We start from the raw sequence: 25,256 nt of genomic DNA on the forward strand, positions 1-25,256 counted from the left end.
AAGCCCACAAATTTGATTTGTACAGTCTATAATGATTCAAAACATAACATGATTTCAAAGAGTGAGGGAGCAAGACTAACATCTGCAAAACATAGTTACCCCCAGCCATCATGGCAGTCTAGTGCAATTTGGCTTACGCCAGTGATACCCAAACCTGTGGCCCCCATGGCTCTAAATTGTGGATAGCTTCATTAAGAAAATAATTAGTTTTGAATTGGATCAAGACCAAAAGTAACTTTGGCTATTGCATTGTTCCACTTGGGGCCAGGTAAATGTTAGCAAAGAATAGCTGAGGAGGGAAAAAGGTTGAGCAATAGAAGATGAGAAATGGCCACCATATAGATTTCCTGATTCTCTTCCCCAGCCCCAGCACAAAGTAGAACAGCTTGCTGAAACTTGCACCAGGTAACAACTGTCCTTTAAGGACTATATTCTATCTAGGAACGGGAAGAATACAGCCATTTTGCTTTTCCTCAACAGCCCCCTCTACTCAAGGTGCTACATCAGATGTATGCATACTTCAGCCTTCCATAGGTCTAAGGGATTTCCAACAGAGGACTTGCAGGTGATTTTTTTTTTTTTTTCCTTATGTGAATTGGGCAGAGGGGCATAGTCCAGGTGAATCATCTTCCCTGAAGAAACAGCATTGATCACTTTTTAAATATACTCAGTCCTCAAACTGAACAGGTTGAATACTGCTATCCTAGAAAATGCTTTTTTAATATATGGAAGTTAATATTGATACATATCTTTACTCAAAGTAACTTCTCTTTTGTGGAGGAGAGATTGGTTTGCATGTATATTCAGAATCTTGAGAGAGAATTTGTCACCACTCTTCACAGACTTAGTGAAGTCAGTTTTGCCGCTGTGATGGATAGCCCTTAGGGAGGTACTGATGTCAGGCAATTTGGTAATCTATGGATAAACAGAATGGAGAATTTTATATCTGTTGGAAGTGAGGGAAAGCACCAGAATGGGGCAGTGGAGAAGCAGCCCATTTTAATATTAATAATATCACTTAAGTTGGACTTGGGATGCAGGAAGTGAGGTAGCATTGGGTGAGGAAATAGACTGAGGGAAAATGGAATTCATTCCTTTGCAGATCACTAGTTTTGGTCACTGAATCCTTCAAGTTTAAAAAATATGAATTCCCAGGCAAAAACAAAACTGGAGTTCTGGTCATAAGCATCTGTTACTCAGGAATAAAACTCTTAAAAGAATATTGTAGTTTTCTCAAACCATATATGTAGCTTGAACACTTGGTTGTTTCTTACTATTATTATTATAACCTCAATTTTAAACTAAGTATGGAATTGCACTGTTAAAGTCACTTAGATAACTTGTAATCCTTGTAGTCCTTACCAATGTTCCACCCTGCATGCCTGTGCACTTTGTGTAAAACATATACATTTTGGTGAAAGAATATTTCAGAGTTCATTTATGAGAATATATGAATTGCCATACTGGATTTGGCCAGTGGCTCATCAAATTTAGCATCCTTTCCAGTTGTAGGCAGCCACTAAGTATTTAGGGGGAATATGTGAGAAACTTCTTTATTGAACATTTAAAGAATAATCGGCTCTTAAAGAGGCTGGCTTGTGCCCTGAAACATGAATTTGTATATCTTAAAAAATTCCATATAATGCAATTTAATTTTCTTGCTATTTTTAATGCTTAATCCTTTTTTGAGCCATATAAGAAAGACCTGAGCCTTCATGGTATCTGTGACAGTGAATGTTACAGTTTCATTTTGTGATTTGTTTACAAAAGCGTTTCCTTTTACCAGTTGTACATTTCTTTGACTTAGACTAAAATTTCAGGTTCTTAAGTTTTTTCTCCTGCATGAAGATGCAGCTTAGGGTAAAGGCATGGCTTTCTGCGGGGGAAGATTTACTTCCTTCATTTTCATACAGCATTGCATAAATCTCAGTTCATCATCTTAAATTAGAGCAGTTCTTGAGCTAGCTCATCTAACTTATGATAGTTGAGTGTATCTTATCTCAATTCTCAACTGCAGTCAGTCAGATGAGCCCTGTCAGTGTGTGTGGAAGCGGTTAATATAGGAGTTGATTCTGTCACTGCTCTAGATAAGAGCTCCTATAGGAAGAATCCAAAACTTTGTTTTCTACAAAGTTGTGATACATGAGTACTATTTTTCTTTTACATGCCCTATTGTGCCCCTCTTAATAACATTCAAGAATTATCTTGGCAAATCCCCAGTTATCTCTTAATCTACTAGCTTTGAATAATTTAAAAATTGATACGATTGTGGCGGGAGCACATGCATATGGTTAGCAGGGGAGTAATACTTTAATGTGTAAAATTGTGACTACGTGAAGTGGGTGTGTGGATTATCTTACCTGAACATCCTCAGTATGGTATATTTTAGCAAAGAGACATATTTGTGTCCACTGACTGTATAGAGGCTTAAAATAAAAATAATATCTGCGGTAGTGAGAAAATCAACATGAGCAAAGCAAGACACTTAGGTCATCGGTCAATTTTCATTGTCACTATGGTGTATGGTTTTGAAGAGTTGTATAGTCCCTTGCATTTAGGAGCAAACTTAAGGCTGCTTTGGTGATTGTAACTGTGCATCTCCATACATTCCAATATTTGGATTTAAGTAAGATCTTAAATTTGAATTTCCAGGGTTCTTACAACATTTTTGAGAAAACTACACCATTCTCTAAAGGGTATTTTTCCCCTTAAGTAACTGGTATTTACAACCTTCACTCCAGCTTAATGAAGTTCTTTGCCTGGGAATAGAAACCTAAACTGAAGGATGAAATAATGCGAGTAGCTTCTGGATTTAGTAATGCTGACATCACTCTTAAAATGATTGCTATACAGAACACTGTATATTAAGGTGAGTAGTACTAGCTTATTCTTAAATGTTGCTATTACACATTTTTTGCAGATTTTGTTTGGCAATATTTTTAAACAAAACCAGTAAGCAAAGATTATTCCATCAAGAACTTCTAGCACTAATGCTAGTTAACTTACATATTTATTGTCATTCCTCTTCTATGCAGTCAAAATTAACATGGTTCTTGAAATACAAAATGCTGCTATTTGCAGTATTACAAATAGTAAATGGTTTTTAAAAATATTTTGACATTAACTGTTCTAACAAATATAAACATGCATTATGGCATTATAACTTAGAAACTGCTGATAGCAATTTGGTAAAAGAGATGAATACTGTTTAGTGACACCATATATTAACTCTTTTTGTAGGCTTTGATATAGATACCCCAGATGACTTTGGCAGGACTTGTCTTCATGCAGCTGCAGCTGGCGGGTATGTAGCAGCATTGCCTTCAGTTTTACTTTTCAAAATTACTTATCTTCCCAGTCTTTTCTCTCATCTTTGTACCTCTTGGAGGTAGGTAAATATGAATATAATTTAAGAACACAATAAATTTGTGAAATGCAATTTCTACTTGGTAATTTAATCAGTAATTGAATTAGTGGCCAAGTATAATCAGTCTTGTACCCCTTTCAGATTTGGGATTAACATGGATTTACTATACAGCAGGTTTCCTAACTTCTAGAACTTACAGGCAGAACCATCCCTTGGGCGGGTGAACCAGGGTGACTGCCCCACATTTTGGCCACTCACCAACCTCCGCCCTCCCACACTGCACAGGCCCCGCACAGCCTGATATGCCCCGGGCCCTGCATGCCCCTAGGGTCAGCTCTGTATACAGGTCTAAATTGTGATATTTGCTATAGCCCTCTGTTTAGGCTATGCAGAGATCCATATGGAAAGGAGCATCGCAGACTGTGATGAGCCATGGAGCCATCTATTTTCTTGTCTTCCCAACAAGTTACTTATGAGGAGAATACTTTGTCATTTCAGGTAGTCCTGAAATAAGATGAGCAAAACTGAAAGAAGGCTTCTTAACCCCCTTTTTCCCAGCACAGCTGTATGTGGGCTTACCACAATCTGCATGTATAATATGGAGCTAGTTTTCACGTTTATAAACGTTTAGGCTGCTTGGAGTTGTTAGTTGGACCCAGCTTGCCCACCATCTGTATAGATCAGGTGCTTTAGTGAGGCTTTTTTGGTGCTTTTATCTAATAGCTGATTGAATCAAAAAGCCCCACTGAAGCACCTGGTCTATATAGATGCTGCAGAGCTGAGTCAAAGTAGCACATGCTTCTTTCAGTAAGGTGCTTTTTTTAAAATATCTGCAAGCAGCCTTACTTATTTAAACAAGGTGCTTTCCAAAAAATAAGAAAGTGTTGGATATTTTTATCAGTATGTGAAGGAAATAAAGGAAAATGTGAATGAAAACATAGAAGAACTGGAGAAACCCATCAGTTAACCCAAAATGTTCATACTATGTGTGTGGTCTAGATTTACGTTAACCAGAAGCAAGGAAATACTGGTCAACAGTACTTGCTAATCTGTTGAATTATAATCCAGATTATTCATATGGTAAGAAAGATGGAACTTAACTAGTTGATAGGAACTATAAGCAATTCTGAAAAAAGTTTTTAGGTCCTGATTATGCAACCAGATAATTATGTTCTTTAATGTTAAGCATAGGAGTAAGCTTACTGCATATGAAGCAGGCATATAAATGAAGTTTAAGGAGGTTCATAAATACATATTTAGTCCGTATAAAATTAGTATGCTGCATGTAAAATTCTTGAGTTCATTTGGTTTTTGCAAAAGTTTACTTGAAAACACAAATATAAAAATAAACAGTAAACTCAAGTTAATATGCCACTGATTTAATTTGCTGCTGTTTAAATTTCCTACCAGCACCGCCCTCTTCACCCCCCCAATCAACTCTTAAAATTAGTCATTACTGGGTAGTTTGTCATTATTTGCATTGTATTCCCCGTGGAATGGTGAATTAACCAGAATCTAAAATAAAGTGGAACTTTGAGTAAAGGTGGGTGGTATAATATGGGGAGTAGATCATGGTACATATTCAGGTGCACATTGCTTTAAAAAAAAGTCAGGTTAAGAGTGCTCCATGTGCATCCTGTGTAAAGAACTTGTAAGCAAGAGAGGTTTTTTAGTATATTAAAAGAAATAGTAGCTTTCATATGCATATCATATTTCACAATGATAGAAGGGTTAAAAAAAACTGGGCTTGAATATAAAAAAGGTCACTCATGATGTAATTTGACTTTTCTTCTCAGTTTTAAGCTTTGTTCCACACTAGTAATAACTTTTGTCAGTCTGAAAAATATTTTACGTCTATTGTCAATAACATTCATATTGCAATAGTAAATTCATCGTTTGCATTGCAAGCTTTCTTTTTTGTGAAAAATATGAATAGGTCCTGAACCAAACAAACAGCATTTAGAAACAAAACTTGCCCTAACCTGAATTTTGGCTACACACTCCCGGCATGGAGTAATTTTTTTCCTTATTAATTTACAATTCTTCCAAATTAGGAGGGCTTTTCTGTAGGAATTTGGGTTAATCCTCTAGACTCTTACTAATGTTAAGGGCCTTTGAAATCAACATAACTTCTACCTTTGGATCTAGGATTATTTATGGGCTTTAGTTTTTTTGTTTTTGGGGGGGGTTTTGACGCAACTTTTAAGTTTGTTTTGAGTGGAATTTTTAATATGAAATGTGTCTCTTCCATCACGGTTTAGTTTTGTTTTGGTAAAAATGTTATGATAAATACCTAGGCAACAGTTCTGATATTTTGGAAAACACTGTGACTGCAAACTATATATTATTCAAGCAATGTGGCATTGTTACAGGAATTTGGAGTGCCTAAACCTTCTGCTCAACACTGGTGCAGACTTCAACAAAAAGGACAAATTTGGGAGGTAGGCCACAACATTCGAAATCAAAATAATGTGGAATTTTATTGAAATGCACATTCTATGTGAAGGAGCCCATATTCCATTTCCCTACCCAGCATTTTAGTAGTAGTGTAACTGTTCGGGGGGAGAGGCAACCAGAGCAGCAGGCCTGAGGACCACCCTTTTTTAGCCACTACTATTGTCAACATGACAGCTGCTGCCACCCTGTGTGTTACTGCTGTCTGGGGTGCAGAGCTGCCCTTCTGTACCTCTGGTTTTGAGCTAGGTATTATGGTATTCATAATAAATGAATGGGAATCCAGTAGAGGCACCTCTTGCCAATTTTACCCAAGTATAACCTACTAAAAGCCCCTGGTTGTTTTTGTTTGTTATGAGAAGCTATTTATTTCCCTCTCCAACTCTCCAGTTGCTTTGATATGTTGATGCTTTTATAGATAAATATTATATATAAGGCATAATCTGATGCTTGCAGTGCTCAGCTGTGGCATTATTGAAGAACGCCCCAGTTAATGCATCTTCTTAGCATAGAAGTCCACTTTATCATCTTGTGTCTGAACATTTTGCATGCATATTCTAAATAAAATCTGAATTCCTGTATTAATATAGGTTACCATTTAGGTTCCTGTATTTACCATTACTTTCTCCTACCTCATTTCTTCTTTCTCTTACTTCTGTCCTTAGCTCAAGAAAACTATGTAAGTGCAGGCAGTGTGCAAGGCAGTGAGAAGAGTCACTGTCCAAAAGGAATAATAGACAAGTAAACAGAGATGCTCTGGAAGAACCAGAGGCGAGAATTTATCATAAATATTTTTCACAGCATTAGCTGTGGAAAGAGAAATTTTAAAGGAATCTGGTCCTACTATCCACAGCCAAGCTATGCACATGGAGGTCAGGACAATCATCTGTTTATAAACTGTTTCCTTTGAAACACCACTTGTGATCTTGGCTAACAGCTGAGGGATCAATGGTGGGAGCCTCTTCTTTGAGGTTGCATGTAAGATTTTTAATCTGCTCATTATATTTGAACCAATAATGAGTTTATTTGAGGTCATTGCTGATGATGGAAGGATGACAAAGATCTGGAGAAGAGGTAGAAAAAGGTTAACAAATAGGAAAGAAGGAAGGAGAAATGAGAAGATCCGTAATGTAACATAATGTAGGACAAAATTCTCACAAATGTCGAAGTCCCACTGTCAAAAGTAACTTGGAAATCTGAATTTCTCTTTTTGAGAATGGACTTAAATCCTTAAGCCACTTAATAGCTTTTCAAATTTTATCAAAGACCTTTATTATTGGGAATTGTTTATATGTTTTATGTTGGAAGGGGTTTCTCTCAAGCTGTTTCTCCAAATAGTTTTCATGTGAAAAGAAAACTTCAAGCTTAAAAACCAAAATCACAATTTTTTAACTTGAATGAAATTATTGAGCTATTTTTGGTATACTAGAACAGGAGGAAATGAGCAATTGCTCCTTAAAGGTTTCCATTTAGACCTCAGTTCTGCTCCTTAAATTCTAAATTCTAGTGCACTTTCAAATACTACTACAAGGGGCATCTACTTTGGATCTCTTCAGGGTGGTTTAAATTTCTTCCTAAATCAACTGTCAAATTTGTTTAACCTTCATTTAGTGATTTTGCACCACTGATGATTAAACTAATTTTTAGGGAGCGCCTCACCATGGCAGCACAGCCAAAGCGGAGCTCCCAGTGGTGGCAGCACCAAGCATCTCTACCCTCCTACATTGTCTTAACATTAAATTGTTAAGCCATTCAGTAAAATTGTTATCTATTGTGCAAATAGATAAATTAACAGGAGTCATTATAACAAACTTCATCTCCTTATGTGTACACTTCCCCTTTACACACAAGCTGTGCACATATTGGCTGACAGACATATCTCCTGAACTGCTACTGCATTTTTAAATGCTTCACTGGCAATAGTTTTAATTATTTATGTATAATACAATGAGATAAAATAACAGGAAAATGAAATAGATTGTAAATAATTTTTATTTTATTTTTAATTTGCTACATCATTAACCTGTTTTTGCTATTACTTACTGCTTATCTCTTTGTGTTGAAATGTATACTGCAGAACTCCACTCCATTATGCTGCTGCCAATTGTAATTACCAGTGCCTCTTTGCCCTTGTGGGATCTGGAGCTAGCGTGAATGACCTTGACGAGAGGGGTTGTACTCCACTGCACTATGCAGCTGCATCAGACACAGATGGAAAGTAAGTATTCTGTCTTGTACAAAAGGCTGAATAGTTAAGGGTCTCCCAGCTGTTATATTTTGTTGTCTTACATTCTGAAATCATATTGGCGAAATGTAATATATTTAGATTTTTTTTGAGCACGACTAAATGAAATTTGACTGGAATGTGGGCTTGTTAGTTTGTAAGAAAAAGTTCTGTTTATAGCAGGTTTCTTTTTTAAATGGAATAGTTACACTGAGGTGTATTGTAATTTTTCTCTTTGATTTTTAATGGCATTATTTTAATTTGGGTTTTTGCTGGATGTATCTATACATACAGTTAAGCCAGAGTAATAAACTCCAGTACAGGCTGTGCCAGAGAAAACTACTCCCAGGCACAGTGTTTACATGTGTGCCTGGGACCACAGCAATTTGACCCAAGGCAGAGCAACTCTGCCGGATGGCAGTGTTGAGCTGGCTGGGTAACAAGGGTGCTACAGTGTGGGGCTAGGGGGCAAGCAGCCCGCACACTGTAGCACCCTCGTGCCCCAGCCAGGCCCTGTCACAGTCTACACATGTCACAGAGCACGTAACTACTCTACTCTGCTGTATGATAAGACTGTCCAGGACTGTGCTATCCTATGGTGGAGTTGATTTACTGTGCCCTAATACCAGCACACATGTTGACTGTGACACTTTTTACTGCAGACCTAGTCCATTCCGCAGTAAAGCGCATGTGTAGATGCACCCAGTGTAAAGAAAATTCCTAACCTATACTCTGCACAAAACTTGAGTAAATATAGCTGGTGCCCTGACTTATGAAACTACCTGATAGGTACAATTGCTAGAGGCCTTTCTAGTAAAAATTCTCATATTTAAATTCTGATGGCAGTTGTTGGAAAGTCCTTACCTCTATTGCATGTTTCTCATGTGGGATCATGGAGTTGTGCCTCCCACTGCCGGTGGGCAGGCAGGGAGTGCCTTACCATGGCAGCGCAGCCAATGTGGAGCAGCACCAAGCCTCTCTGCCCTCCTTCACTGGGTCCTGCCTGCTGGGCCACGGAGGCCCCTGGGGGGAGGGCAGCAGGGTGGACAGTGCTGAGCCTGCAGCAGGCAGCCTGCTTCCTCCCCCACCCTCCATGGGCTTCACTGGATTCTGCTTTGCCCATGCTGCTGGGGGTGTGGAGAAGGCCATGTGTTCTGCCTTTGCATTTTGAAAAGGTGGTCACCCTAGGTGCTGCCAAACTCCAAAAAAGGTGTGGAGGGGTGCCCTGACTCTGCTGTCAGGGCTGCTGAGAACCACTGGTATAGAGACTAGCTGTATATAATTTGTAAGGATTTTTAAAGAGTAATGATGTCAGTAATATTGGCAGTTTGTACCCCTCGAAGCTTATCATTTTTATTGTCTATCTGCACTTGTCTTCTGTGTAGGGTTTTACTAGTTGCCAGCATTAGTTGGGATGAATTTTTCTTTAATTAATCCCTTAATTTAATTCCTAGCTAGATTTTGAGTTTCACAATTCTTCCAGTGTCTCACACCACAGTGTTTCTGCAGGTGACATTGTTTTGCCATCTTACAAAGGCCAGATTATGAATCGAGTCCCTCACCAAATGCTAGCATTTTACAGCCACTTATGACAGCAGCATATAAGGGACTTTGGAAGTAACTCAAAGAATGGTCTCCAAAATGCTCCATATATTACTGCTCTGATTGACTCTCTGAAAGGCATAGCACAGCAGTGTGGTTTGAGGGACAACTTATTATATTGATGTTGCAGGATGATTAAGAACAGCTGAGGAATGAGTTATGCCCAGTTAGGAGAATAATAGAGGAGAATAATATTAAAAACAAACTAAATGAATCCCAGGCTGGTATATGAACACAGAAGGCAATGTCAGACAAATTTGCAATAAAGAGTTTCTGGAGTATTTCTCTAAACTTCTTATATCCTTTGTGATAAAAATGTGTGTATCTGCTTCCTGAGATTATTTTGAGACAATAGCATTTATCCTAAAGATCTTTTCCCCATTTATTTCTGGAGACAGTCTTTTTGCATCTTTATCAAATGCTTTTAATACTGGGTATTTGATCAGTAAGCCTTATTTCTGAACCAGATGAATTGGTTGGAAAAAATAGAGACAAGTAAACACAATTCTGTTTGTAAAGGAAATCTATGCTTCTCTGACCTTAAAATTATTTGATAATCAACTGCTTGATTTATAAATGAGAAATCAGACATACTTATTTGAACTTTCAAAAATTCTTTGATCAAGTCTCCTATAAATGGGCTATCAAGGAAGCTAATGTAATCATGGGATGCAAGATAAAGATCCATGATAAACAAGACAGGAACAAAGATCAGTTTTGCTTCAAGTGTATTTTGCTAGATATGTTGATGTGCAAAATGTATCAATCCAGATAGATTGCTATAAACTTATCATATTTAACATATGTATTAATGACATATGCTTAATGATGTTGGAAAATTTATGAATAACACAAAATTACTTAGGTTAGTCAAATGTAAGGAATGATAGAGAATTAATAAACCTATGTGATGGGGTTGGTGAAATTCAGTTATGATAATGCATGTTGAAAAGGATATTTCCACCCTATTTAAACATATCTCCCACAAAATTCTGATAAATAAGTAAGGGAAATATAGACTAGATCAGGAGTTTTCAACCTTTTTTAACAGGAGTACCGCTTCTGATGGTGGTGGATGTGGGGGGTGCTCACATGCGGGGGGGGTCACATACTATACTGCTGCCACCCCACCCCGCTGCTGCTGTGACCTGCTTTCCCATGGCCAGTTGGACATAGGGCTCTGTGGACTGCTGACAGGCCTTGCACCCAGCCAACCATGTTGTGCCTCCCATCTGTCAGCAGCCCATGGAGCCACCCTCATTTCCCCCCCGCCCCCCAGCCCTGCTCCTGTGAGGCAGCAGTGTGAAGTGGTGGATGGCAGCAGCAGCTGCCATTTGCAAGCCTCCCTGCCCCACATCCATCTTCAGAGGGGCACTGCTGCCCTGCTCACCCTCTCGTACCCCTTATTACCTTTCCTGGTACCCCTGGGGGTATGCATACCCCTGATTGACAACCCCTGGACTAGATAAATGCAGACTAGCACTGTAAGGTGGATATATAACTGATTGGATCATCATACTCAGCAAGTACTCATCAGTGGCTCAGTGTCTGGCTGGGACGAGGTATTAACTGATATTTCCCAGGGGCCTGTTCTGGGTCAAGTATTGTGTAGTATCTTCATTAATAATTTGGACAATGGGATTGACCGCATGCTTAGCAAATTTGCTGATGACATCAAGTTGGGTGAAGTTGCAGATACTCCAGAGGGTAGGGCTAGGATCGTGAATCTCCTAGATAGACTGGAGAAATTTTCTGTAATCTATCAAATGAGATTCAACAAGGATAAATACAAAGTCTTGTACTTGTGATGGAATACTTGTGTACACAAATACAGAATGGAGGATGAGTGGCTAGACTGCAGGGAAAGACCTGGGAGTTATAGTAATCTAAATTGAATACGAGCCAACAGTGTGCTCTTGTTACAAAAAAACCCCAGTGGCATACTGGGTGATATCTACCAGAGTCACTTGCAATTCAAGAGAAGCAATTCTTCTGCTCTCTTCAGCCCTGGTGAGGCCTCCTCTGGAATGTACAAAGGATGTGGACAGTTTGGAAAGAGTCTGGTGCAGAGCAAAAAAACAAATATTAGATGCCTTGGAAACATGGCTCACGAGGAAAGGTTGAAGGAATTAGGGTTAAGGAGCTAAATCAGCCGTTCTTATTTGCACTTCTCTCATATTTCTAAATCAGAAACATATAATAATATTTATTATTATATTATATTTAAATGTGTAAAGAGATTATTTGACTCTTAGCATTATAGTCGCAAAGTATGAAGGGAAACAACATAGTAGGTTACAGAAAAGATTAGTCACTTGTGGACAAGAATATCCAGTTTTATATTAGCTAAAATCAAAATTTACTTGGAGGGCACATTTACGCATCAAGTTAAAAGGGATCTTTCTCCCAAGTTATATTACATGCATGTAAAATCACCCAGACAGACATCATCCTCATATTTTCTAGTATGGCCATTGCCATACAGATTGCTAAGCCAAGCAGATCACTAGTCTGATTAAATGTAGTGTGGTAATTTTGTAGATTCTATGTTTCATATAATAAAATTGGATTCTTGTTTCATTTTCAAGCAAGGATTGGTGTACCAGTTACTGGAAAAGTAGAATTTTAATATTATGAATATTTAATTTGCCACTTTTCATAGGTGCCTGGAATACTTATTAAGAAACGATGCAAATCCAGGGATTCGAGACAAACAAGGATATAATGCAGTTCATTACTCTGCTGCTTATGGTCATCGCTTATGTCTTGAATTGGTAAGAAAATATTATGGAATTAAAGTTGCCAGCCACTATTAAAAAGGAAGATGATGCAATGGTTAGGATGCTAACTGAGATCTTAAGTCTTGGGTTTGATTCTCTTATCAGGCAAGATCTCCCACATATCTTGGACAATTTGGGTTCAGATGTACAAATGGGTTTAGCAGCTGGACTCCCATTTCAGTGCCTAACGCCCAGTGAAATCAATAGGACTTAGGTCCTTGAATACCTTTGTGCATTTGGCCTTTAGTTTCTCTAGCCATAGACAGTCATGGATTTGGAGTGCTCTGAAATCTGGAGGGATTCAAATTTTGCACACTTCAGCTCTGTGCAGATGTCCAGCATGCAGACTACTTCAGAAGAGATGCAAAGGCATGCAGCAGCACTGCTTTTCAGACCTCGCTGTTTGGATCACTGTCTGTCCATGGTCTCTGCATCTCAGTACCCCCTTGGAGCTCTGCATGTAAGTTTCCAAACTTACCTATAAATTGCAGAGCTACAAAGTTCCTGTTGAAACAGGAATATGTTTGTGGCAGTTCCACCACTTTTGTAACGCTGCAAATTTGTTGACACTGAATGTGTCAACACTCACTTTTTGTAGCACTTTAGGCTGCTTAAATGTAAACTCCACACCCGCCCCCCCCAAAAACAAAACAAAACCCAGCTCTTTACTTTAAACTCCATGTGCCCCCACGCCAAATCCAGCACATACACAGCAGAGGCATTGTGTTAGTTTGACCCAGCTCTCCCAAAATCTGTATAGATCAGGCACTTTAGCAGGGCTTTTTTGGTGCTTTTATCTAATAGCTGATTGAATCCCCTTCAGATAAAAGCGCCAAAACGCCCCACTGAAGGAGCTGATCTATACAGTAGGGCTGTGTGAAACAGCAGTGTTCTGCTTTGACTTCTTCTGTTTCAACGGAACAATTTTTCATTTCGAGTTTTGTTTAGTTTCAAAAGCACTGTTCCGTTCCGTCAAAATGGTTTTGCTGTTTCAACACCGTTTCGATATTTCTCCCATGTGCTATAATGGGGAAGCATGAAACCGCCTATAACTTTGTAATTTCTTGCCTGATTCTGATGAAACTTGCAGGGCTGGTAGCCTGTCCTGTGGGCATGAACCCTGCCAAGTTTCAAGGAAATCAGTGCAGGGGTTTCTAGGAAATTGCACCTTGGGCTGCTGACAAGCAGGAGCTGGGGAGCAGGAGCAGTTTCCTGTGATCCAGCAGGCAGATCAGGAAGCCTGCATCCCTGGGAGGAATCCAACAGAGCCCCTGCAGCCCTTCCAGAGGTGCAGGCAGGCCCCCAACCTGCCTGCTGGATGACAGGTCCCTGCTTCTGCTGCCTGGGATTGAGCCTGGCTGGGAGAAGAGCCTCCCACCACTAGGCTCAGTCCCCTGCCCCTCGTAGCACTGGAACTCAGCTTGGCTGGAGGAGGTGCTTCCCTCAGCCCAGCTGAGTTCCCCAGCACTGCAGGCGGCAAGGAACTGAGCCTGGTGGCTGGAGGCACTTCTCCTAGCCGGGCTCGGTTCTCAGTGGCTCACAGCCCGTGGAACTCATCCCGGTGGCGGGAGGCACTGGCTCTGCCCACCTTCTGCCACTGGGCTGAGCTTCATGGGGCTGGCAGAGCCGATCAGAGCACAGCCTGGCATTGGAAGGCGGGAAGAGCCAGGGCTGTGCTCTCTGCCGGGCTGTGCCACATGGGGCTGTGGAGCTGCTCAGACTGCAGTCCTGGTTCTCCCCTACCTCTCATCACCTGGCTGCTGCTTTGAAACATTTCAGCTGGCTTTGTTTCATTTGAGGCTGTTTTGAAGCCCTTTTGTTTTGTTTCAATTTAGCTGTTTTGAGCTCGAAACGAGTCAAAACAACGTTGAAATGAAACAGCCAGTGAAGCTTTGCACAGTTCTGCTATACAGGTGCTGCAGAACTGGGTTGAACCTAACGGGTTGCTTCTTTTGGTAAAGCACTTTTTTTGTTTTATTTTTTTCCATGTCTGTCAGCAGCCATAATGGCTTTTATAGCATTACAAAAGCCACATGTTTCTAAAGCCTGAGTATGCTATTTGACATTTTGATTTTCTCTTTAATGTTTACAGTACTTTTCTGAAGAATTGCCTATGTTTTCTCAAATTTATTTAAGTCTGTTGAACTGCTTAAATGTTTTTAATTGCAGATTGCAAGTGAAACGCCTTTAGATGTTGTAAGTGTGTGTATTCTTTTTATCCTTAAAGTTGTACATATCAAAATAGGGGCATTCTGTTTTGGAATGCTATTGTGTATCTGTGTTCAAGTGCTATGTTTTATATTTGCAATTTAAGAAAAAAAAAATTAAAACATAAAGTCTCTTTAGAAGCCTGGTTTGGATTTAAACCAGTCATAATACCTTATTTATTAATAGAACGATCATGCTAATTACAACTTCTCTTCAAATAGTGGAATCCAATGTTTGAAATGCATCTCTTTTTTTTTTTTTAAAAAAAGGTGGGGGCCTGAGGGAGTGGAGGATAGCCACATATATTTCCAAAGATTTTGGATTCTCCTGTACAGGAGTCCCTCGCCATTCAGGGGGGATACGTTCCAGAGCTCCCCATGAATAGCAAAACCTGCAACTACTGATGGGGCTCCCCATCAGACCCCACAACCACCCCCTCCTTCCCTCCTCCCCATTGTTTGTGGGGCTCCCCCGCAGCACCTGGGGACTGACCCCTTCCTCCCAAGTGCTGCTGCGGCTGCCACCGTGAGAGAAGATGCCTCTGCCACTGTCTCCCTCCATGTCCCTAGCACTTGCTCTCCGCCCACCTCCCGGCTCTGCCCTCCCCAGTGAATATTTGAATCTGCAAATGTGGAGTTTGCGAATAGCAAAGGTTTCCTGTATTTAATTTAGATTAATGTGTCAAAGAGCTTTGAATAATCCAGCATAATTACATTGTAGCACTGTTTTCTTCCTTTTTTTTCTTCCCCCTTCCCTCCTTGCTGTTGGAGGAATTTATGCATTTGACTTTTCATTTCTTCCCTCCATCTCATCTACCCTAACTACTTGGCTCTTGCATTTTCAGTTTCTCTCATCTTGCCTTATGTTCCACTCCTATGCAGGGCTTTCCCATTGTTTGTAAACTTTCAATTTAAAAAACAAAACAAAACAAAAACCATATTTCCAGAAGTTTATTTTATGTGATAAATTCACTGTTCAGAAAATTAAACAGCCTATAGTTGGGGGGGGATACATGTAAAATTCAAAGTTTTTAAAAGATAGAAATAATAATTTAATATATAATTCATGGAGAAAATATATTGCCGTATCATATATGTAGATTTTGGGGCATTTTAATCTCTAAGTGGTTAGGGATACCCTGTCTCATACAGTTTTTTGTTTTTGTTTTGTTTTGTTTTTTTAATGTTATAGGCCTTATTTTTTTCCATTTAATCTCTATTTGTATTTCTACTAGCTAATGGAAACATCAGGTACTGATATGCTGAATGATTCGGACAACAGAGCACCAATTAGTCCTTTGCACTTAGCTGTAAGTATTTGATTCTCTAAATGTTGAGTATTTGGTCTATTTTGATTATTTTATATATGAAGGCAACATTGTACTGAGCATTAAGACTGTTTTGATTCATTTCAGTGATCTATTTACAGAAGAACAATTATAGTTTACAACTACTAATACACAGTCTCTCTTCTGTGAATTACACAAGATAACATTTGCATCTTATTTGTAAAAAAAACCCCATCAACTGTTCAATAAGAGATTAGAAGTAGCTTAAAGTACTGAGTCGCTCACCAATTGTTAGCATTTTGCAACCACCTATTTTAAAAGATGTTATGAAAGACCCACACAAAGGAAACAAATGACTTATGGAAGTCACTAAAAGTCACCGTACAAAAGTGTAATTAAATGCAAAGTAAGCAAGCTGAATAAATAATGTTTACTTTCATCTCTTCACTGTACTTGTACTAAGAGATTTAAAAAATCAAAAAGTATTTTTCCCAAATATCTCTAAAGTGCTAATATATTGGTTGTATTAGCATATAGCACCAAACTGAAAGGTGAGGTTTAAAATATGCAATAGGGAAAAAAAAAGTTACAGATTAGGTTTGGGAATGGATTGTATATATGGGCAGTAACTGAAGCACTCGCTCAAGGGGTATGAAGCACTCTTCCTTAAAGTTATTTTTTTTAATTATGAAGAGGTTCATTGTTTTTGTAGCACTGGCATGGGATATGACACCTTTTATGCTGATGCATTCTACGGTATGTTTTTCCAAAATGTACTCCTGATTGCTGTTTGCGTATTCTCATCTGATTTTACATTGTTCCCCATATGCCAAGTTTGGCTACCTGCTCTGTTGTTGAATTATTTATTCATTTTATATGGAATTTCCTGCAACCCCAGTTGTAGTTCATATGAAAAAGGAGAAAAGTGTCATACCTTTCTGTAAGTTGAATGCTTATCATTAAAAAAACCAAAACAAACTCCTCCTTTTATATTAATTTTAATTTTACTTTCTTTGTATAATCACTAAACCAGATCCTGCCATAAACTCAAGCTGCCCAGCCCACCAGCCCTGCATGGCAGGGTTGGGAGCATACTCTGTCAAATCAAAAGTTCTGTAGCTATTGTGGAAAAGATTAAATGCCAGGGCTGTGTTTAAAATTATACCTTAGTTCTTGCGCTAAGTGACTTTGTTATTGTGGTATGTAAATTCTGGAAAAACTTTATAAAGGATAAAAATTGCTCTGCTAATTGGTTTCATTAAAGTTAATACACTGCCCTTTATTAAAATGCATTTTACGTTGGTTTTTACCATTCTATTATATTTCCCTGGTATTTTATAAGGTTGCTGCCAGCTTTGTTTTGACCCATTGCTTCATGTACTATTCTCTGATGCTTTAAAAAACAAAAACAAGTCCTCTTTTTATATTTTAAAAAATACGAGGGTTTTTGTTTACACCTGTTGACTTCATTGAGTCTTATGCTCGGTAATAGTAAAACTCATCTCTTTTCTGGTTCCTTTGTGCATGTCTGCCTCTAGCCTCAACAGTTTTGACTTTAGTATTGCTCTTCCTGGTAAATGCCCACAGTGCTTTCAACAGATGTAGTTTAAGAGCCAGCAGCTACAGTAGTTCCTGTAAGCGATACAGCTGACAATAAACCAGATCCCCCCCCCAAATGCACAGTATACAACCTGGCAAAATAAGACATAATTTTCTCTTTCAGTTGCTGCTTTTTTTTTTTTAAGAAGGGCACAGGTTATTCTGTTGAAATTTGGTTTTTGAAGCTGATAAATCTAAAATGGCTAAATTTACATGAAGTAGCAGACACTCTTTTAAATTCATGGTTTTCTTTCTGAAATGCATGGGACTGTAGTGCAAACATACTGACATAATGACATGAAAACTACATTTTTAATATTTCTTTAGGCTTATCATGGTCACCATCAAGCGCTAGAAGTGCTTGTGCAGTCATTATTGGATCTTGATGTGAGGAACAATAATGGAAGAACACCACTGGATCTTGCAGCATTCAAGGGCCACGTTGAATGTGTGGATGTACTCATTAATCAGGGAGCATCAATCTTAGTGAAGGATTATGTTGTAAAGAGAACCCCAATACATGCTGCAGGTATGTTTTGCTGAGTACTCATTTAGCAAAACAGTTTTGGAATTGGGTTCTAGGAGAGTGTGGTAGCTATTTAATAGGTATATCTGTTCGCTTCCCTTAATGCCAGGCCAACTATGGTGTCCTGTATGTGTGCCAGGGATGTGGCTTTGCCTACATCCTTTCAGGGCCCAATTTGTGGCCACCCAAATTAGATTTGCATACCAGCAGTTATAGTTGTGTAGTGTTGCATTGCATGCTGTACCCTTCCAAATCTGAGTGGCACCCAAAATTATTTTACTTTCTGAACTAATCCAAAGGACTCTGGTAGTTTTGAGAAAAGGGAGAGGCAAAGACTGCAGTTTGTTTTTTTGGTTTTTTTGTTTTGTTTTTTTTTCTCAAGGATTACAATGACTGACCTCTTTACTGAGGGTTTTGGGGAAAAAATGAGTTGTAATTCCTTTCTTTCCTGTTTCATTCCTGCGATAATTTCCACAGATATACCTTTCTGAAGTATTCCTAGTATTCACTTCTTTTGTCTTTTTGCAAATAGATTTTATATTTTTGGAAAAGTTGTTACAGCAGTAATGGCTTCATGAAAAGACTGTCCTGTTGAAAAGAGCATTCCCTAAAAAAAACATTGTCTTGAGTTCCATAAGATTTATAGCCAACTCTTTGTTTGGCCTTGAATGCTCTGCTTCTTTTCATTTTCTCCCTCTTTAGTTTCCTGTAGCACTGCTAGCAACTCGGTTTGCAGAGTTCCTGCAGAGCCACATGAGTTACTACTCAGGAGCTGAGTGGAGTATGCCAAAATATTTTCAGCCCAGGAAGCCTACTATATTTCTCAAAATATGCTTTTAAATAATCTCCCCTCTAGTTACTTTTCTTTTCACCTCTTGGCTTACCTTTCCTACTTATTGTCCATGTGTTCTCCTCTCCACTTGTTGGTGTGATCTCATTTTTCACCTCTTTACAATTGCATGTATAATATACCTAGTATTGAAATCCGCATGTGTTGATCAAAGCAGATGTTGGTTCATCATAGTAAATGTGTACTCACGATGGGCTCTAGTAGAAACTGATTTATCTTCCACTACACTAAATATAATTTCATACTGAAGGATACCTAACATGGTTTTCATATTTTACAGCTACAAATGGCCATTCAGAATGCTTGCGATTGTTGATAGGAAATGCAGAACCACAGAATGCAGTCGATATTCAAGATGGAAATGGCCAGTAAGTTTTAAAAGTCTATATTGTGATCATAAAAAATATTGCATCCTATAATGCTAAGAAAATTTTTTATTTTAATTAGTGATTTTTTTAACAGATATATCATAATTTTTAACAGAGATATCATACATCATAATATACTTTAATGTACAGTTAGTTATACATTTAATAGACTTTTGATAATAGAATATAAAATAACCAAGAGGAGACAAATGAAGACTTCTCTGTTCACCAAACAAAGTGTGGTCTAATGGCAAAATTAGGAATTCTATATTGTACTCTTGGAAATGCATTTACCTTTCTATATCTTTAAAGCAATATCAGTGCTGCTCATGTGAATAAAGTACAAAAGACTATGAATCATTTGTAAAAGAGCTTTTTCTAAGAACAAAAGTTTGTTTTCAGAGTGTTTAAATATTTTAGTGGATCATAGACCTATTAAAGTGTAACCTACATGGCAGCTTCTTTTTCTCTGCTGTTCAGGACTCCTTTGATGTTGTCTGTTCTCAATGGGCACACAGACTGCGTTTATTCTTTGCTTAACAAAGGAGCAAATGTAGATGCCAAAGATAAATGGGGAAGGACAGCATTACACAGAGGGGTAAGAGAATGTTTTCCTTTGGTTCTTTTCAATATAGCTTTAAACACAGATTGAGAACTTCTGCAGCTTGCATCACTTCTGCAATACTGATTTTTTTTTTCTTCAATTGACTTCAGTATTTTCTTTCACTTAGTTGGTCTTCTCTTTACTATTTTTGAATGTCTACTTTTTACCTTCTTGCAATTTACCCTGTATTTTAACTTTTTTTTTCCTGAGTGCAGAAACACACGAGCTAGAAAAATAAAGTGTATTTTTTCCTATTGGGAAAATAGGAGAAGGAAGAAAAATAATATATCTGTATTGTTTTCTGTCTTACATAGAGCATGCCAAATGTTTTAAAGACCCTTCCAGATGAGACCATTAAGTCGGTCATGGAGATTACTGATTGCATTTTAAGTCCATTGAATAAGAAGTGTATGTAACCTATCATTAAGCTAATAAGGATAGTTGACTGGGGTTTCTGTTGTTTTGTTGGGTTTTTTGTTTTTCCTTTAATGTTGCTCATTTGCTGAAGCAAGAACAATTGGGCTTTTTTTGCAGTCACAGCCTTAAATATTAAGAGAGTGAAAACCATTTTATTTCTGTGTTTTGAACTATACTTGCAAGTTGTAAACATACTCATATTTGTTTCTTTCCCTGCCAGGCAGTGACTGGCCATGAGGAATGTGTGGAAGCACTGCTTCAACATGGTGCTAAGTCCTTATTACGAGACTGCAGGGGGCGAACACCTATACACTTGTCAGCTGCATGTGGCCATATTGGTGTTTTAGGAGCTCTTTTGCAGTCAGCAACATCTGTGGATACAGTACCTGCAATAGCAGACAATCATGGATATACGTCACTGCACTGGGCTTGTTATAATGGTAAGTACAAAGGAGCAAGAGGAGGATCTGGAGAAGAAAATACTTAACATCCAGAAGTTTCTTGTCCCCAGAACTCTTCCCAGATTCAGGTTGAGTTTGGAAATAATATAAAACTTTGCATGTTTAAAAAAAAAAAAAAAAAAAAAAAAAGTTACTCTTAGAGGTTTATTTGCTTCTGGTGTCTAAAAAAAATAACTTAAAAAAAATTCAGAAACAACTTGCAAGTGAGGTTTTTCTTTCTAGATGACGAGACAACATATGGGTATATTCATTATGCACAAAACAGAGTACTGAGTTTTAGGTTTTCAGGTGCTGGCACATAAACTGTTTTGCTAAAATATATTTATTCATAGGCAACTTGCATACATGTGCATGATTTGTATGTAATAGCTCAAATTTTGACATGTTTGTCTGTTAATATTTGTACAAACATATTCATCTCTAGGTTAACTAAATGTGACAGTGCTAAATCTTCCTGATTGGAAAGTCCTCTTTAGTTTGTGCATTAGTCACCAAACATGCACTGTTCTGTTGACATAATTATTTGAGTCTTCTCTGTTTCTAAGCATAATGAATAGATTGTCCAGCCAATGTTTACTAACTAGGATTTGGTCCAGTTCTGTTGACATCAGTGATGTCTATTGACGTCAGTGTTTAATGCTGAGTTGAGTAGGAGCACAATCAAGCTTTTAGTTGAAATAAATAAAAAGGTTTTGCATATTACCTCTTTTTAGAGTTTAGGAGTTACCATATTTGTTTCACATAGACTGCCTTTCACTTTTTTGTGTTTATAGTATATTATTTTAAAACACAGTAATGCTGCAACATTAAATGGAAATTAAATAGTCAAATAATCAAAATAATTCCAGGTTTAAACATTATGCAGGTTTTTTACTTGCCTTATAAGCATCCCATCAAACCACATAGGTAGAAAAGTTGAGGAAAACATATTTTCGCCTTCCTTTTGCTTGCGTCTTCCCTTGCACCATGCTGTCTGAATGAAATAAAAAAATGGCTGCTCTTCATAGTTTCATAGTTGGTAGGGTCGGAAGGGACCTAAGCAGATCATCTAGTCCGACCCCCTGCTATGGGCAGGAAAGAATGCTGGGGTCAAATGATCCCAGCTAGGTGGCTGTCTAGCCTCCTTTTGAAGACCCCCAAGGTAGAAGCCAGCACCACTTCCCTTGGAAGTTGGTTCCAGCTCTTAGCCGCCCTAACAGTGAAGTAGTGCCTCCTGGTTGATATCTAGCCTGAATCTACACTGTCAACTTACGGCCATTGTTCCTTGTTACCCCCGGTAGTGCTCAGGGGAACAGGGACTCTCCCATTGCCTGCTGGTCCCCCTTGGCAAGTTTATAGGCGGCCACCAGATCCCCTCAGCCTTCTTTTGTGGTGGCTGAACAGGCTCAGGTCCCATAGCTTCTCCTCATAGGTCTGGCCCTGTTGCCCCTGGATCATGCAAGTGGCCCTCCTCTGGACCCTCTCCATGCTGTCCACATCCCTCCTGAAGTGTGGCGCCCAGAACTGGATGCAATACTCCAACCGCAGCCTGACCAATGTCGCATAGAGGGGGAGGATCACCTCCTTGGACCTGCTCATGATGCATCTGTGGATGCATGCCAAGGTGCAGTTAGCCTTCCGGACTGCATCCCCACATTGGCAGCCTTTGTTCATCCTGGAATCAGTAGTGATTCCGAGATCTTTCTCTGCCTCTGTGCTGCCGATAAGGGAGTTCCCCAGCCTGTAGGTATGCTGCTGCTTCATATACACTCATCTCACAGCAGTTTGTTATGAACATAAAGACTACATGGATCTGGAATGAAGACATATGTAATTGTAGTAATATGGACCTACTTACTTGAAAAAGTAGAACTTCTTCATCTTGTCCTGTGTAGGTTCCCATCTGTTCTATTAATTTAATTTTAAAAGGTCAAAATAACTGATACTGAGTTAAAAGGAGAACTGCTTCCTTGTTACGGTATGCTTTTAGCTTTACATCTGTGCATACTTTGCTATACTTACAGCCTTAGTTTTTGGTAAGTGTTATTTTGTGTGGCCTGTGTAAATGTAGAAAAATCTGTCTTACGAACTTCAGTTCCTTTAATGTTGTCAATATTGCAGAGATGGTATAAACCTGTTTGATATTGAGGAAGAACAGATTTAATAGGATTACCAGCTCTGTTGTATTCATCAAGTTGCTGAACTAACAGGAAGCTACTATGGTTTCCTTGGTGCATTTTTGCAAGGATTGGGCTTAAAATTTTATTGAAGATGACAGTGTATCCATAGGCACTGACTTTTTATCTTTGCTGGGGGAGGGCTAAGATGATGGACATGTGGAAAGTTTTATGCATTTCAGGTGATAGCCCTCTTTCCGAAGAAGACAGAGCCCTTGGGCCCCAATGTATTTGGCATCTCTGAATGTATCTATACTATTTTTTGGAGAGAATTCATAATCCATGAAAAAGAAAGTTACAGTAGTAATAGAAATTCATGGACTGGGTCAAGCTAAACCCTCATATTCCATGGGAAGGGTACCCTAACCTAAAATGCTTTTTGGCTTTGTTCAAATTGCAGGTTTACCACAGTTTCTTGATTTTATGCAGTCAGTCAGCAAGACCCCCTTTACACATTTTTCTGCAGTTACTGGATTAATTGCACAATAAATTTAGACTGGCTACATGTGCAAATTAACTATGGCACCTCAAAAAGTTCAAACCATCTATAAAGTTACTGCTTGAAAATGTGTAATAACTTTATTCCCTGTTTCTATCCACCATCAGTTGGAATGTGTAGGCAGTTCCCAGTGTCTGGGAGACTGCAGCTGCTGCAATTTCCCATTACCTGGGGTGCAGTCATGCAGCTGCACAGACTTCATAATCCCACATTTGCAGATGGGACTGAGAGTCCTGAAGCTAAGAGGACTGTCAGCTCCAGCAGCACCATGGCTGCTGAGACCCAGAGTCCATATCTTGGAGGCTGTGGGTCCCAGCAGCTGTTGGATGCTGCTGTGATCTCCCAGCCGTGGGGGGTGCACAGGTGCTCCCTTGGCTTGGAGATTACAACAGCTGCAGTCATCCAGCCCCAAGTGCATGAGGCATCCCTGTGCTGGGAGCCTTGTCAACAAATGGTCTCCTAGATGCTGGAGCTTGCTTTGTGACAACAGTAGACATGAGGGGATCTAATGCATGATCCTACAATTGCACCTTCTGCTATTCATGTGTGGCATGGCAGGTGACACCATTGTGTGGATAGCACATTAGATCCTATCGTGCCTTTTGCCTGCATATGTAGAGCAGGTCCAGTTTACATGTTGCATGTAGTAAGCAAATAAAACATGGTTACTTGTGACCATAACAAAGGTTATATTTAGCTTTTAAGAATAGGATTCATAACTGAGTACAAATTGAACATACCTTTGTCCACCAATTTTGATTTTTTTTTTTTGTTTTGATTTTGGGTTTGATTACATATATTTAATGCCTATCACATAGCAATATAACACTGAGCAATGACACTGAGCAACTTGAAAGCTAGTTTATATATCCTGTCTTTTCACGTATGTTACGTACCCGTCCCACAAAAAACAGCTGCTGGAAATTGCAGTGGATTTATATGTGAGAAGATGAAAACCATTTGACAGTTTCCAGCAAAAGTGCGAACAAAATCTGCACACAGCTCATAGGAAGCAGAACAGTGAGCAAGCTCTGCTCCGTAGCTGCTTGTACTCAGTTACTTACTATAAGGAAATATTTTTTTCTTCATTCTGCCTTTCAAAATCAAGATGTGTATCTTATTCTGAGGCATATTATATGCAAGAGAATATGGCATTTATAAATAAGAACTTTCTAACAGGTGGTGGAATGACTTGAAAATTGATGGTTTCATATATCATGGAAATGTGATTCCAAATATCTTTCTGTAACTGGAATAAAATTCTGAAAATAAGTTTATCTTTGTCTCTCTGATTTAAAGAGACTGTCTGTAAACTGATTAATAACAAATAGATGAAAATTGCAGTTGCACTTGAGTGGGAGGAGTTGTAGGAGAAATAGTGCTTCTGCTTTCCAAATCCTGAAAACATGGCATACCGTTCTTCATTCCAACGTGCAGCCAAATCCAACATTGTTCAAGATTGGTTGGGGTTTTTTGCTTTCAAACAAGTGTTTCATTTAATTTGCCTCACCTTTATTATTACCATAAACTTCAAATGGTGTTTTTCTTATTTTGTTTTTAATATCTGACTTTTAAACTCATTTAGGTCATGACAGCTGTGTAGAGCTTCTTTTGGAACAAGAAATTTTCCAGAAAATGGAAGGGAATTCTTTCAGTCCATTGCATTGCGCTGTGTAAGGAAGGTTACTATTACCAGATCTTATTACAATATTGAACTAAAGCCATGATGTTCAGTAACTAATAGCCTGTCTAATTTTTTATAGGATAAATGACAATGAAGGTGCTGCAGAAATGTTAATTGACACTCTTGGTGCTGGCATTGTAAATTCAACAGATTCTAAAGGAAGGTAAGT

General features: G+C 38.7%; 1 protein-coding gene across 4 annotated transcripts in view; it reads left to right on the forward strand.

Moving 5' to 3' along the window:
• ANKRD28 (ankyrin repeat domain 28) overlaps positions 1-25,256 on the forward strand; it is a 183,108-nt gene that overhangs the window by 145,836 nt on the left and 12,016 nt on the right. For 3 of the 4 annotated variants that reach the window (XM_090046615.1, XM_090046614.1, XM_090046612.1), the window contains exons 12-23: positions 3,241-3,304; positions 5,740-5,808; positions 7,899-8,039; positions 12,310-12,421; positions 14,597-14,623; positions 15,870-15,944; positions 17,850-18,051; positions 19,179-19,266; positions 19,747-19,864; positions 20,508-20,727; positions 24,989-25,076; positions 25,167-25,250. In XM_090046615.1, the coding sequence (XP_089902741.1) occupies positions 3,241-3,304; positions 5,740-5,808; positions 7,899-8,039; positions 12,310-12,421; positions 14,597-14,623; positions 15,870-15,944; positions 17,850-18,051; positions 19,179-19,266; positions 19,747-19,864; positions 20,508-20,727; positions 24,989-25,076; positions 25,167-25,250 (1,288 nt within the window). The remainder of the gene's footprint in view (positions 1-3,240; positions 3,305-5,739; positions 5,809-7,898; positions 8,040-12,309; positions 12,422-14,596; positions 14,624-15,869; positions 15,945-17,849; positions 18,052-19,178; positions 19,267-19,746; positions 19,865-20,507; positions 20,728-24,988; positions 25,077-25,166; positions 25,251-25,256) is intronic. The other variant, XM_090046613.1, reaches the window with a different exon arrangement.

This window comes from Crocodylus siamensis, chromosome 5 (genome assembly GCF_052110815.1).
Source record: "Crocodylus siamensis isolate JL-2025a chromosome 5, ASM5211081v1, whole genome shotgun sequence".
Taxonomy (NCBI): Eukaryota; Metazoa; Chordata; order Crocodylia; family Crocodylidae; genus Crocodylus; species Crocodylus siamensis.